Source organism: Patiria miniata, unplaced genomic scaffold, assembly GCF_015706575.1.
Source record: "Patiria miniata isolate m_02_andy unplaced genomic scaffold, ASM1570657v1 HiC_scaffold_9, whole genome shotgun sequence".
NCBI lineage: Eukaryota > Metazoa > Echinodermata > Asteroidea > Valvatida > Asterinidae > Patiria > Patiria miniata.
Genome location: NW_024037076.1, coordinates 20,966,418 through 20,979,987, shown reverse-complemented (window position 1 = coordinate 20,979,987; position 13,570 = coordinate 20,966,418). Strand labels below are relative to the sequence as shown.

The 13,570-nt window shown below is 38.3% G+C and overlaps 1 protein-coding gene across 4 annotated transcripts in view; it reads right to left on the bottom strand.

Annotated features, from left to right (window-relative positions):
- LOC119720713 overlaps positions 1–13,570 on the bottom strand; it is a 30,010-nt gene that overhangs the window by 15,815 nt on the left and 625 nt on the right. For 3 of the 4 annotated variants that reach the window (XM_038190522.1, XM_038190523.1, XM_038190524.1), the window contains exons 1-2: positions 7,487–7,614; positions 6,499–6,794 (exon numbers count right to left, since the gene is read on the bottom strand). In XM_038190522.1, coding sequence (XP_038046450.1) covers positions 6,499–6,794; positions 7,487–7,614 — 424 coding nt within the window. Of the gene's footprint in view, positions 1–6,498; positions 6,795–7,486; positions 7,839–13,570 lie in introns of those variants that run through there. The other variant, XM_038190521.1, reaches the window with a different exon arrangement.

The following is a 13,570-nucleotide window of genomic DNA, read 5'->3' as shown; positions in this document are numbered from 1 at the left end:
CAAGCAGGCAGATTTGGTCATGCTTCACTGTTCTCCACAGTGCTTTTTTTTGTACAGTGACTGAAGAGTTTTAAAGGATTATCGGTTATACATACATTAAAAAGAACATTTAAAAGTAAAATATACATCCGCACTTGGCCGCTTTTGCGTTATTCTTGCCAGACCAAATTTCGGGGGTCAAAAGTTTGACTCTCAAAAATCCAGACCTGCGTTTGGGTGTTAATTGTGATTCCAGTCACACATGCTCCACCAGTGCATCGCATGCTGTGGACGTGCGGGAAACAACGTGTGTATTGGTGCTGTGTGTATTTACTTGTAGTACATGTATCATACGTACAACACACGACGTGTACCCGTACATTGAATCGACTGACATATGGACACAGAAGCTGGGGACAAACTTATATTTAAGGCTGGAAATACGTATGGAAATGTAAACGTAGGCCACAAAATGAAGCCACGTCAGAAGTAAGCAACCATTTTTCCCCGTCTTTTCTGAAGAACAGTGCGACATTAGGTTAGTTTCCTTTCAACCAAACCTTCAAAACAAACTAAAACATAAAAATATTGGCGATTTCAGGACGATATTTACCTTAACAATGTAGGCCTACAGTAACGTGGACTGCTGATGGACACCGCACCACTTTTACTGTATTTGTTAGTATTTGAAGGATTTATGCACACCTTCCCCCTCAAAAAAAATAAATAACTGAGAACATAAGACCATTCCAAACCTGTATTTTGGAGTGATAAATAAAAGTCTTAGTGCTATTCCAAGAAATCTGCAAGTTGATGCTAAATCATGTCACACTTTTTAAATTTTTGAAATTAACAGATTTCTCAGGACAGCAGACTTCACATTAAATTTCCCAGATATAGGTTTGGAATGGTCTGTGAATAGTGATGTTCTCAGCTAATAACACGGGGGAAACTGGTGCAAAAATAATATCAGAAAATTATACATAGGCAAAAATGTTGTGGTGTCCATGTTACATAAAACCGTTTTTCTTTAAAATACCACGCTAAAAACATCCAGATGCTCTGAAACTTTCTTAATCAACTTGAGTCACAATCAACTTGAGTCACAACCAAAATTAACAATAACAATTTTGTTTCACTGAGTGACCCCATACATGTACAATGTACATGTATACCTAATCTCAAAGATATGTTAACCCTAACCACCCTGAATCCATCAAAATCCATACCCCTGTTTTTGAGTAGGCCCTATTTCGCCAGATTCAGGATACCTCTTTATTGAAAACAGGGGGATTTTGATGGATTGAGGATTGTGAGCCTAGCAGTACTGCAGGATTTTGATGGATTCAGGATATCTCCATACTCAGCAGTCACCAACATCTATATTTTTGTGCATGGCACAACAAGTGGATTTTGGCGGATTCAGATACTTTCTAGTAAAGAAACCCAAAGGGTTAGGGTTTTAAAATCTTACAAGTGTATCCCAACTCCCAACGTGCGTATACATGTAACACCTCAGCACAAACTGCATTATAAATTATTCAATATTCACAAGGTACTTTTTTGTGATAAATGAAACAAACCATTTAAAGGGAATGTACAACATTTGCTTTTGCTGCAATTTTCAGAACTAAATGGATTTGGAGGATTAGTATGTTACATAGCAAATATTGTTACACTGACTTGTTTCACGTTTTAGGATTGTAGATGCTGGACAAACCAAGAAAACAATCATATTCTTGTAGTCTGGTTCCCTGACCCCACTTAAGATGAAACGGAGCAATTTATAGCCTTTTGGGAATTGTTAGATCAGATAATCAGTCTAGCAGGGTGGTAGTCTTCACAGGTGTGTAATCAATTGCAAAGAAAATGCAGACGAACTAAATATGAAAAATGAGGAGCACTTTTTGAAAAACAAGCCAGTTTTCTCCAACGCTGGTCGGCCGACCAGCGTTGGAAAAATACAGTTTTTCTTGAAAATGTCAGCACACCAGGAGCCACAACTTTACAGGATGCTTTAGACTGTCGTTCCCTAACAATCCAGTAAGACATTTCGTGATACATTGATCATTTCGTTTTTTGATGTTTGCATATATGTTGTATCTTCCCTTTAAATTCAGGCATGAAATTAATTTGTTTAATGATTTGCTACAAAGTTAATATTATTTTGTTTCAATTATTACAATGAAATTCAATATTTCATGTTTAATATGAAATGATATTTTCTGTAAGTTGCTTCATCTTGTGTGTGTTTTTTTAGTGGTTAAACATTTCTTTCGTAGTTTCGGGAGAAAAAAATAAGTGGAATAAAATATGTGGGAAACAAAATACATTGTAATTTAAATAATTGTGAAAACCACAATCTCTTCAACATCAACATTATCAATATAACCCACATGCAATATTCTATGGCTAGTCATGAAGCATGTTTTGTGTATTACACAGGTGTTTTTGCAGTGAATTTTTTCTCTGCTTATGCGATTTTCATGTCAATACTTTTTAATAGCTGCATTATGTTCAGACCTCCCTCCACATTAAAGCATCAGTACACTGTACAATGTATTCACACACTGATTCACAAATGCACTGGTACCATGTACTTGGTAATGTTTATGTCGTAAATTCACATGTTTATGCATCTTGTCTGGGATTTTGCTCCATATGTTGCTAATTATAGTAGTATGTAATGCAGAGGATGACATTAACAAAAGTACTTGGTCAAAAATGATCCAGTGCACTGTGTTGAGTGGTCACATGCACTTACAGATTGTCTAGACAAACATGGTACATTGTAATTGGTTGGTATGTAAATGTCCAATGTCTGACCATTATTTGACCCTCTACTGTTAAACTTAAAGTATGAATGTACATGAATCTATGTCAATGGCTCACACAATACAGTGTACTGAAGGGATAACTGATTTCATTAGCAAGTGCTTCCACTCTTTAACGCCAACATGTACAAGTGCACCCTTTTGAAAATATTAAAAGGTACATTCACAAATGTGATGTGAACTTAATTTACCGTCATTTTCAGAAATTATACAAAACTAAGTACATGTACGTATTTCAAAATGTCCATTTTTGTGTATTGTTTAGGCCCAAAAAAAGTTCTGCTTTCGGTTTTCCTACCTACCCTATTCTGACAGCCCCTACCCTATTTTTTTTATGGGGAAAATTAGAAAAAACACCCAAAACCATACATTTTTATCTTTTATCCTTGACTACACGCAGACGCCTCCGTATGATCGTACATACAAAAAATTGGCAAAAAAAAAATTCCCTACCGGTACTTACCTACATGTACCTACCCTACTTTTGAATGGCATGTAATCGGAAGCAGAACTTTGGGGGGGGGGGGCCTTATTAATGAAAACAACAAACTGTGCAACATTTGAAATTTCTTCAACCTCCAGAATCAACAAGGCCTGGAGGATTTTGGAGGATTGCGGCTGTATGCAAAGAAAATGTCGGTTGATTTTGAAAGTTGCATTGTGTCAAGGTCTTTAGCTGTCCCCTGCACTGGTTATGTTCAGCCTTTAATTGAGGTCTACATTATACTGGATATCATCAGCACCGCCTACGGATATCACCCGCATTGTACAGGGTGAGTAAAAAAGATGTAAAATTTGAATATAGGCTACAGCCTCAATCCTCTAAAATCATCTGCCTTTTCTTGATTTTGTTCAGTGGAGGGGTGACCACTGCCTCAATCCTTCAAAATACTCCAACAATCACTGTACAGGGTGAGTAAAAAAGAATGTCCCTTTGGATACGTTCTTGTCTCCCACAAAAACGGGAAAGGTTACCAAATTGTTCTCTTCGGCCGACATTTGGTCTGGGTATTGACCACAGTCTGTAAAAGTTTCACTGATATTCAGCCATGCATGAAAAAGATGCAGGCCTTTCTTTGTGACTACCCCAAAATACTACCAACACAATGTTAAGAATAGGCCTTTTGCTATCAACACAATGACAACAATGGGCCTCTGGACAATGAAGGAAATAAACAGAATAACAGAACAGGACATCAATTAAATGGAATTACATTTATTGAGCTTGAAACAGAATTTATAGATTAGGTTCACATTTTCAATGTCCTGTTCAGGTTCTTGCTTGTTTCAGTTTGTCCGTACATGTATTTTACAACGTTTCTGCGTCCTGTCAGAGCATTAGGCTGCCGTACCTCTGGAAGGTGTTCTCCAAATTGACCTATCATGTCTTGTACCCTAGACCTGTTTCATATAAACGTTCTGACCATCAAGGACCTTTTCGACAGCAACAAACTGTGTTTGAAATCTTATTTATTTTATTTATATATTTATTTATTCATTTATGTTCTGTCTTGCAGTGTGCTGGCCATTAAATAACATTAAATATCCCTCTAAAAATATTCAGAAACATTGTATTGATAGTGTTTTTGGGTAGTCCTAAGGAAAGGCCTGTATCCTTTTCATGCATGGCTGAATATCAGTGAAACTAAATACAGACTGTGGTCAATAGTATACCCAGACCGAATGTCGGCCGAAGAGAACAATTTGGTAACCTTTCCCGTTTTTGTGGGAGACAACTTGAACATATCCAAAGGGACATTCTTTTTTACTCACCCTGTACAGTGATTGTTGGGGTACTTTGAAGGATTGAGGCAGTGGTCACCCCTCCACTGAACAAATTCAAGAAAAGGCAGATTTTTGGAGGACTGACGCTGTATCCAAATTTTACATGGTGGTAGTTGAATAAGGATGGACCCTAGCAAAGAGGGCCTAGGTGGATAGGGTTTAATAATAGGACACTTGTCATAAAGTCGTGTGTGAACTACAAATATTATTTAAAAAGAAAAACAAGAAAAAAGACTGATTAAGCAAACAGCCTTTATTTTTATGGTGTTGCTGTCTGGATATGTCTTCTTTTTCAAATACCGGTAGTGATCCTTTTTTATCATTATTTGAAATACAATCAAGTCCCGTTTATTCAAATATCAAGGGAATGGATAAAAAAAAATGAGGTATCCGGAGTTCGAGTTGTGCAAGGAACCCAATTTTTCTACAGTCATGTCATCTACATGTACATGTACGTACATGAATGGTTTCTTCCGTTACTCGCTTGGAAATGGACATGTTACTGGTATTAAGCACACTTTTTCCTTTTTTTCTTTCTAATGCCGTATTTTAAAGCATCGTTTCACTCATTTCATATTGTTCTTACCTACAACATGACAGTGATTGGCAGAGTTGTAATGACTTTAGGCAATGACTCGACCCGAGTCCGAATCGAGTCACAATTTTTGGCGACTCGACCCAACTCAATTCCCAACGGGTAACCGACTCGACTCAACTTGAGTCACTTGGAGCAAAAGACTCGACTCAACTCGTGTCCCTCATCAGAAGACTCAACTCGACTTGAGTCGAAGGCTCCAACATGTCAAAGGTATTTATGTTCGCGTACTTCGCGTTACCGTCAAGTTGTTGCCGCTTATCGCGTACAAATATACGCCGTATCAAGGACTCTCACCTCGTGATTTTATAATATAGCACACAAACTACTATCCCAGAACCAAACTTTAAATGCATTTCCTTGCTTCATCACTGGCTTTGGGTGATTTCTTAAGCCCTTGATGGAACTCCGGCTAGATTTATGTCCTGCTTTCAAAAAATATTTAGATATGTTTCTACATAATCAAAAATAGTTCGTATTGCAATTTGGTTTTGAACTTGTCAGGGAAAAATTATTCTAGACCCGAAGCCAAACCAGAAATGAAACCGAAGTTTCACTTCTTGTTAGGCCAAAAAAAATAATAAGTCGGTCTCTGGTCAGCGCGCGCGTCGATTTTAATCATGCGCGTCAATCTTTTTTTTTTCAAAAATGTTCTGCGGTAGCTCCAACAGCGCCCTCTATTGCCGCACCTGCTCAATTTTTTTTTACCAAAGAGCACCAAGGAATGGGAAATTGCACCAAGGCAAATGATCGAGAGCACCAAGGCAAATTATGGAGGACACCAATGTACATGAGGACACCAAAAAAGCAAAATAGTACCCCATCTTGTCTATACAATCCAAGCTTGAAGAAAAAGAAAAAAAGCCGTGTCCCCGCGTCAATTCCGGAACTTTGGTCTGACCAGAGACCAAATATTTTTTTTTTTGGCCTGAACTGTTACATAGATCTTTGGTAGAAGCGCACAGCAGAAGCTGTCTATTGGGTACCATACTGCATATTTGAAGTCTTTGGATCTTCATAATAAACTGATGCTTTGTGTTCCTTTTTCCGTTTATTAGATGGCTGTTCAAATATCAGTGACTCCATATCAAGAACTATCACAATTGAAACTAAGCCCAACACCTACTGTAAAGCAGAGAATTTTCCAGCAAAGCTTTAATTGAATACTGATTTACTAGAATTGTTTTTCTTTCTTTTTTAAAATGTTTTCATCAAACAGTCATAAATAAGGAGGTATTATATAACCAAAATGAATCCTGTCAATTAATCTTATGCACAAAATGGACAGATTATAACTATATTCACCTTTGCTTCGGCCAAACACTGAGACCCCACCGGGAGGCCCAATATTTGCCAGTGTCTCCTCATTTCCTTGCAACCCGATCGCCATGGCCACCAGCTTGTTTCTATGCTTGCATAGCGCATTCAGTTGGCTTCCTACCAAGACATCGGATGGAAGTTTAGGTCGCGCTGGCACCCGTGGGTTAAAGTTGAAGACCCTGTCGATGATCAGTGGGCACTCCAGTCCACACTTGCAGGTACCCTCAGCGAGAAGGTAGCGCTGCAAGTCTTCTGCACAGTGCAGGAGGTGACCACTAGGGCTGTGTGTGGAAATGTGGGGAAAAAAGGTGGTTAATTGAAACATAATGTCTCATTCTTTTCTTAGAGTCACAATTTCTAAGTGAATCACAAGTCTATTCACAAGTCCTGTCATAAGTAACAGTGGCGAACAATTACAAAGGAATGCTTTTGCCACAATTGAAATTGGCTAGCATAAAAGTTGGCTTGGTAGCTTTTGATAGGCTTGTGATTCATCACAAGTAGTAACACGACTTCAATGTTCAATGCCTATCCACCAGGGATGCTAGTCGGAAGCAACAGGCATAGTGCTGACAAAATTCTCTACCAATACTGAACAACTTGAAAACAGCTCTGGGATAACAAATACAGTCGAACACCTTTATAAAAAGGTCCTTGGAACTTTACAAATTACCTTGTTATAACAGGTACCTTGTATTAACAGTAATGGAAAACAAAGGAAAACAAAGAAAAACAAAGACCTTAGACCTTGTTGTATTAACAGTGCTCTTCTTATGGTTCGACTGTACTACATGTACATCACAAAACATTCCAAACAAAATGTGTCACATTTGAAATTTCTTCAACGTTGCAATAAGTGTGTAAACTCGCCATGACATCAAAAAGTTGCAAACATGTACACTTTTGCACAGAGTCTGACAAACAAGACTTCACGTTGATAGAAACATACATGTAGCTCATACAAAACTCTCACCTGACATACACAACAGAGCCATCTCCCCAAATAGTACGATTCCATCCCATAGGCACAGTTGTGTAGCCCAAGCCTTGGTCACTGCCAGCCATTGCAGCATTCATGTAGATTTGCCTCTCAGGATTCATGCTTTCTGCATGCCTATGGGAGCATGACTAAGAGAAGTTTCAGTGTACCAATATATGGCACTAGTTGCTGAGATGTGTTGCAAAACACCTCTGGCGGATCACCGATGCTGCAGTTTTGATAAACCAGGCAATTCCAGTGGTGGCAACGATAGTTTTACATCAGGCAGGAATATGTACACATCGACAGCAGTAGCAGTGTTTAAGCGCAATATGGCCTCACATATCTGGAAAGGTGTGGAAAAGAGAAGGAATGATAACTTGACCATGAAATATAAATTGTCTAACATTGTGCTCTTGATGATATCAAGCATATTCTTTGTTGGAATTTCTTTCTGCATGTCTCTCCCCCCCCCTCCATCAGGCTCACCTGTACCACTAGTTAGTAAACATGAATATGTAAATAAATATGTGTAAAAGCATGCATACAATGTTGGTCTCTAGTACAGTTTGTTTACACTTCAAATGCCCCAAGAGACCTTTTCCTACATTTTTAAATATCAATTGTCTGCAAGTCTGTATCATGAGCAAAAGTATTGATATATTGGCCCTACTGTTTTAACACGAGAACCTGTACTGTTTAAATTGATGTCAGAAACTCTTAACAACTCCAACTCGGGAGAAATATTTTTTTTAATGTGAAAATGAAATCTAACAAGGCTGTACAGCCCAGTTACCATGAATTTATACCTAACTGCATGTTCTTAAAGCATAAAGGCCTAAAAAATAATTGTAGATTTACAATAACACCATTGGTTTATAATTTTGTAACTTTCTTATGTATATGACGTATGCTGTTCTTCATATACCATTTTTTTCTTCAGGTTGATATGTAGGTAGGAAAATACTTTTATTTTCTTATAAATGTTGTATTGTTAACTTCTTTATGTCATTTTGTTACTTTCTTATGACTGTTGTTCTTTTTATACCAATCATTTTTTTGGGATTCAAGAGGATTCAATTCAAAAACCACTGTAGTCATTACAATATACCCTGTACCTATTTTTAATTTTTGGCTGTACAAAAACGCATGAGGCAATTAAAAAGTTTGACGTAGGCAATTTGGCCACAAAATCAAGTTAGGTGTGGTTCTCGCAAACACACGATAAAGTAAAAAAAAAAACAATGAGAAAAAGGGTGATGCACAGTGTTGAATTTGGCTTGGGTTTAATTCATACATAATTTACATATGTACATGTACGTGTATGTATTTTTCCAAAAGATTTCTTTTTGTTCCTACAGAACATTAACCATGGATACAATAATGAACAAGTCTCTTAAATGAAAGCTCAGAACAAATATACGCCATTGAGTATTGCGATAGGCACAATGTTGAAAATGTGGAAAAATGCTGTTTTTGGCCTAGACTATTTCCAGCAGTTAATAAAGCCACAAGTTTTGAACTGAACTACATGTATCAACATAGGACTGGTGCCGCATAAAATGCATACATGTACATGTAGGTGAAATACTGTTTGATATCAGGGAAAAGAATGTAGTATCCAGACGCCACTTCTTTGGTGTGTACAAAGTCTATGGAGAGTCGAGTGCATTTCCAAAGTATTTTCTAACAAAATTGGAAATTTTTCTCAGTCCCAGATTCATGCATTTTTAACATTTTTGCAATTAATAACTGACCTTCATTGAGATAATATTTGTTGAAAAAAAGTGGCGTCAGGATGCAACATTCTTTCCGATATGAGGTCCCATGCTAGTTTCAGACACATACATAGAATACACATGTAATGCCAAACACACGTTTGGGAAAATCTTTTGAAAAGCTAGGCTGTAGCCTCAATCCTTCAAAATCCTCCAATTAGCCTCATGGAAAAATACCATATTTAAAAGTTATCTGTCTAACAGAAAACAATTTGTATCATTTAATTCAATAATGTCTAAAGAGCAATCAGTTTCTTGCGGAGTACCACAAGGTTCTGTCTTAGGTCCTCTTTTATTTCTTATTTATATGAACGACATATGTAATGCATCTGACATTATGTCATTTTCTTTATTTACAGACGACACAAGTCTAATGTACAGTCATAATAGTGTGGATACAGCTGTTAATATTCTTAATGGTGAACTTGTAAAGATAAGCACTTGGCTGCTAGCAAACAAACTGTGTATTAATGTTCTTAAATCACATTATATTGTATTTTGCCCAAGACAGAAGAAATACACTCAAACGATTCCTTTAGTCATAAATGGCATTAGCCTTGAAAAAGTAAACAAGACTAAATTCCTAGGTGTTATTATTGATGAAAATCTAACATGGAATAATCACGTTGATGACGTGGTCAGCAAAATATCTAAAACTATTGGCATAATGAATCGTCTGAGATTTTTCTTACTCCAAAATATCTTAAAAACTCTGTATAATTCACTTGTTCTGCCATACTTAAACTATTCCAATATCATCTGGGGTGGGTCGTCATCGTGTGATAAACTTCTTATCTTACAAAAACGAGCTGTTCGAGTAATTTCCAATGCTGGTTATCGAGATCATACCACACCATTATTTGCCAATCTTAAATTATTGCAATTTAATGATCTTTATTGTCTCAATCTCGGTAAATTCATGTACAAATATATGAATAATTTGCTCCCTTTGTGTTTTAGCTCATGTTTTACTTTAACTTCAAATGTTCATTGTTATAAAACCAGGAGTATCGCAAAGAAAAATCTTCATGTTGGCTTCAATAGAACGACAGTGTTCAAAAATGGAATAGTTCAACGTGGCACAAGTATCTGGAATAGTCTAAGTATCCCTCTTAAAACATCTTTAACTCTATCTACATTTACCAAAAAATTTAAAACACAACTTCTTACATTTTATTCGTAGTCTGTTGATACTTTGTAAACATACAACAATAGCTTAATGATACTCCTGTTTCTTTGTTTGTCATTGTCCTTAGTTCGTACTTAATTGTCCGTCAGTCTGTATAAGTGTCCAACGGGTCAGGGAACAAAAGCGATCGCTTCACCCTATCCCCGTGTTGTTATGTTGATTATGCATATATTTTCATTATGTTAATAACAATGTTGTGTAAAATTACGTCGTAGTATATTTTGTATGCTTAAATGTTAACATAACGATTTAATATTTCTAGTGACATAACAACGTTGAAATAAATGTTCAGCAATAATAATAATAATAATATACATGTATAGCCTCAATCCTGCAAATTCTTCCATTATTTCTTGAATATGGTCCGTGGAGGGGTGACCACTGTCTGAATCCTGCAAAATTCTGTGGCAGTGACTGTCAATATGTTGGGGCTTGGCCAGTGACATCCTGGAGCAGTACGGAGGATTTCAAGCATAATCCAGCCCTATATTTATGCATGGCTGAGCAAACACAACACACATGACACAAGGTCCAAGACCTTGACAAAGTGCATCCAACGAAATCAGTAGCGCACTTTTGCCATATACGGTAACCTCAATCCTCCAAATTCCTCCACTTTGGCAAAGAGGATTTTGAAGAATTCAGGGTGGTTAGGGTTAACTTGATTTTTGAGGACCAAAATTTTGTATCCGCAGATTCTTTAGCACATTAATTACACAAAAATGGTAAATTGTCAAGGTAAGATTGTGTGAACATTCATAATATTTGAACATTTTTAAACAATCTTTCCAACTACATGTACAAATGTATTATCATTTTGTGGTGAAGGCACAAAAGCCCAAAAGGGTGCTTTCTCTCAAAAGCGGTCCTGTAGGCAAAGAATCCACAAAATGAAGTCTGTAAACAGGGGCTGGCTTTAGCAAGGTATTATATCTTTCGATTCAAGACAAACAATAGGCCTATAAAATTATTATACTTGAAATTCAAGTTTCTGACACCAAATTTACCATCATTTAATGTTATTACATGTACCCGTTGTTAAACAAACAAAAGACAAACACAGTTGTCGAAATGGGGCAGATTATAGGGTTAAACAATGCTACCTCATAACATGTGCAATGCATGATTTATAAAACTGCATTTATTTAATGCAGCATTAATGCGGCACTAACTAAAAAATAGGTAAACGTTGTACTTTCCGTTAAATCACTGTTGAAAATCTTGAAACTAAGATTAGGCAAGTTTTTTTTTTAATATCCTTACCCTTCCCCTTTTTGGCTACGTACACACAAAATGAACGTTATCGAATTCACAAAATTTATTTGTATGGTCTTCTTAGAATAAGCCAGTTTGGTATTTCAACGGTACAAGCGAAATGATAGTATGCGCATGCGTACAAGTGCAAGTACCGTACCCCCCGTGGCGCGCTTCGAGCGAACCGAAAAAACATCGCTGGATCATATGCATGCACGTTTCAAGTGTCAGGTTGGCTCAGCGCGGAAAGGGCATATTTTTCATCATTTTAGCCAAAAAACCGACAAAATCCAGCGATGTTTGTTCTGCGCATATTACGTGAGTATGTCATGAGGTATAGAACGGAGTTTGGGGGCAAACGAATGTCAGACAAGTCGACCGTTGAAAAAACTCGACTTGGGACAAGTCGACCATTGAGACAACTTGACCGTTGAGACAGGTCGACCGTTGAGACAACTCGACTCAGACAACTCGACCGTTGAGACTGCTCGACTTAATGGAAATGAATACACGTGGAGCAGAAAAAGTTGCACAAATCTGTGGCAAGACCGATCACGGATGCGGCGCGGGCATACTCGATGTACAAAGGGCATCACGTCGGGCCGGTGCGCCCCGCCCGCCCGCGAGGACCGGGCCGGGCCCGGCACGCGGGCACGTCGTCCGGCGCGGCAAATGGGCGCACAGGGCTGGCAAAAACGATGCCACCGTGCACGGTACAGCCACGTTGACCGGGGATGCGCGCACGTGGCCTTGAAAAAAACGAACGATGTGCACGGACAATCACGCTGCGCTATATCGGCTCTTTTATATGCAACAAAAAAAATCATGAGTCATCACTCCCAAATGGCGATCAGCCGCCGTCAAAATCCCTGGTACTATCCCCGAAACTAGGCCCAAAACATGCGAGGCGACTTGTCTCAACGGTCGACTTGTCTTTCCATTTATCGCACATACAGTCGAGTAGTCTCAACGGTCGAGTTGTCTCAACGGTCGACTTGTCCGGAGTCGAGTTGTCTCAACGGTCGACTTGTCTGACCCCCGAGCAAACTGTGCAGTGGTTCTGTGGGAAATGTCTGCATTTTGATGGACGTTTTTGTACTTAATTAGTGTTTTGTGCTGAAAACAATTTTGCGGGGTTCTTCATCTATGAGGCTCCACTACATGGAGCCTCATAGTTCTAGGAGTAGTGACCTCCAACCTCCCCGGTCAAGGGCAAGAGACCAGCCCTCGATTGGTGACAGCTGCACAGCATCCGCAACAACGCATCAAGGGCAAGACGAGCAGGGGCAGGAGCTTGGAGGCGTCGAACATGACCCAAAAGGGTGTGTCGCCTCCCTGAGATCTCAGACAAAATGCTACCAAGCCCCATACACTGCAGGATGATTGCATTGGAAATTTGTCGAACCATCGGATTCCAAACTGCGACGCTGACACTGCATGTGGAAGCTTGAATGCGTTCTTGTTCTTTCTTGCGTATTATCACGTCAGCGATTTTATTGCGAATGACCTTTGACATGGACTGCTTCATCAAGATACCAGACTGGCTTATTTAAAATTAAGGAAGGAAAGAATGTTGCATCCGGACTCCATTTTATTTCATCACATATCATCTCAACGAAGGTCAGTCGTTGCAAAACTGTTGAAAAGACATGACTCTGGGACTGAAAAACATTTGCAATTTTATTAGGAAATATTTGAAAATGTTCTTGACTCTCCATAGACTTTGTACACAACCGCTGAAGTGGCGTCTGGATAAATTTCCTCAAAAGGAGGATAATAAGTCATTTTTGAAATAAAAAAAGAAGGATATCGTTAAATAATTCAAAACATGGCAGTCGATATTTGGCCACCACTGGT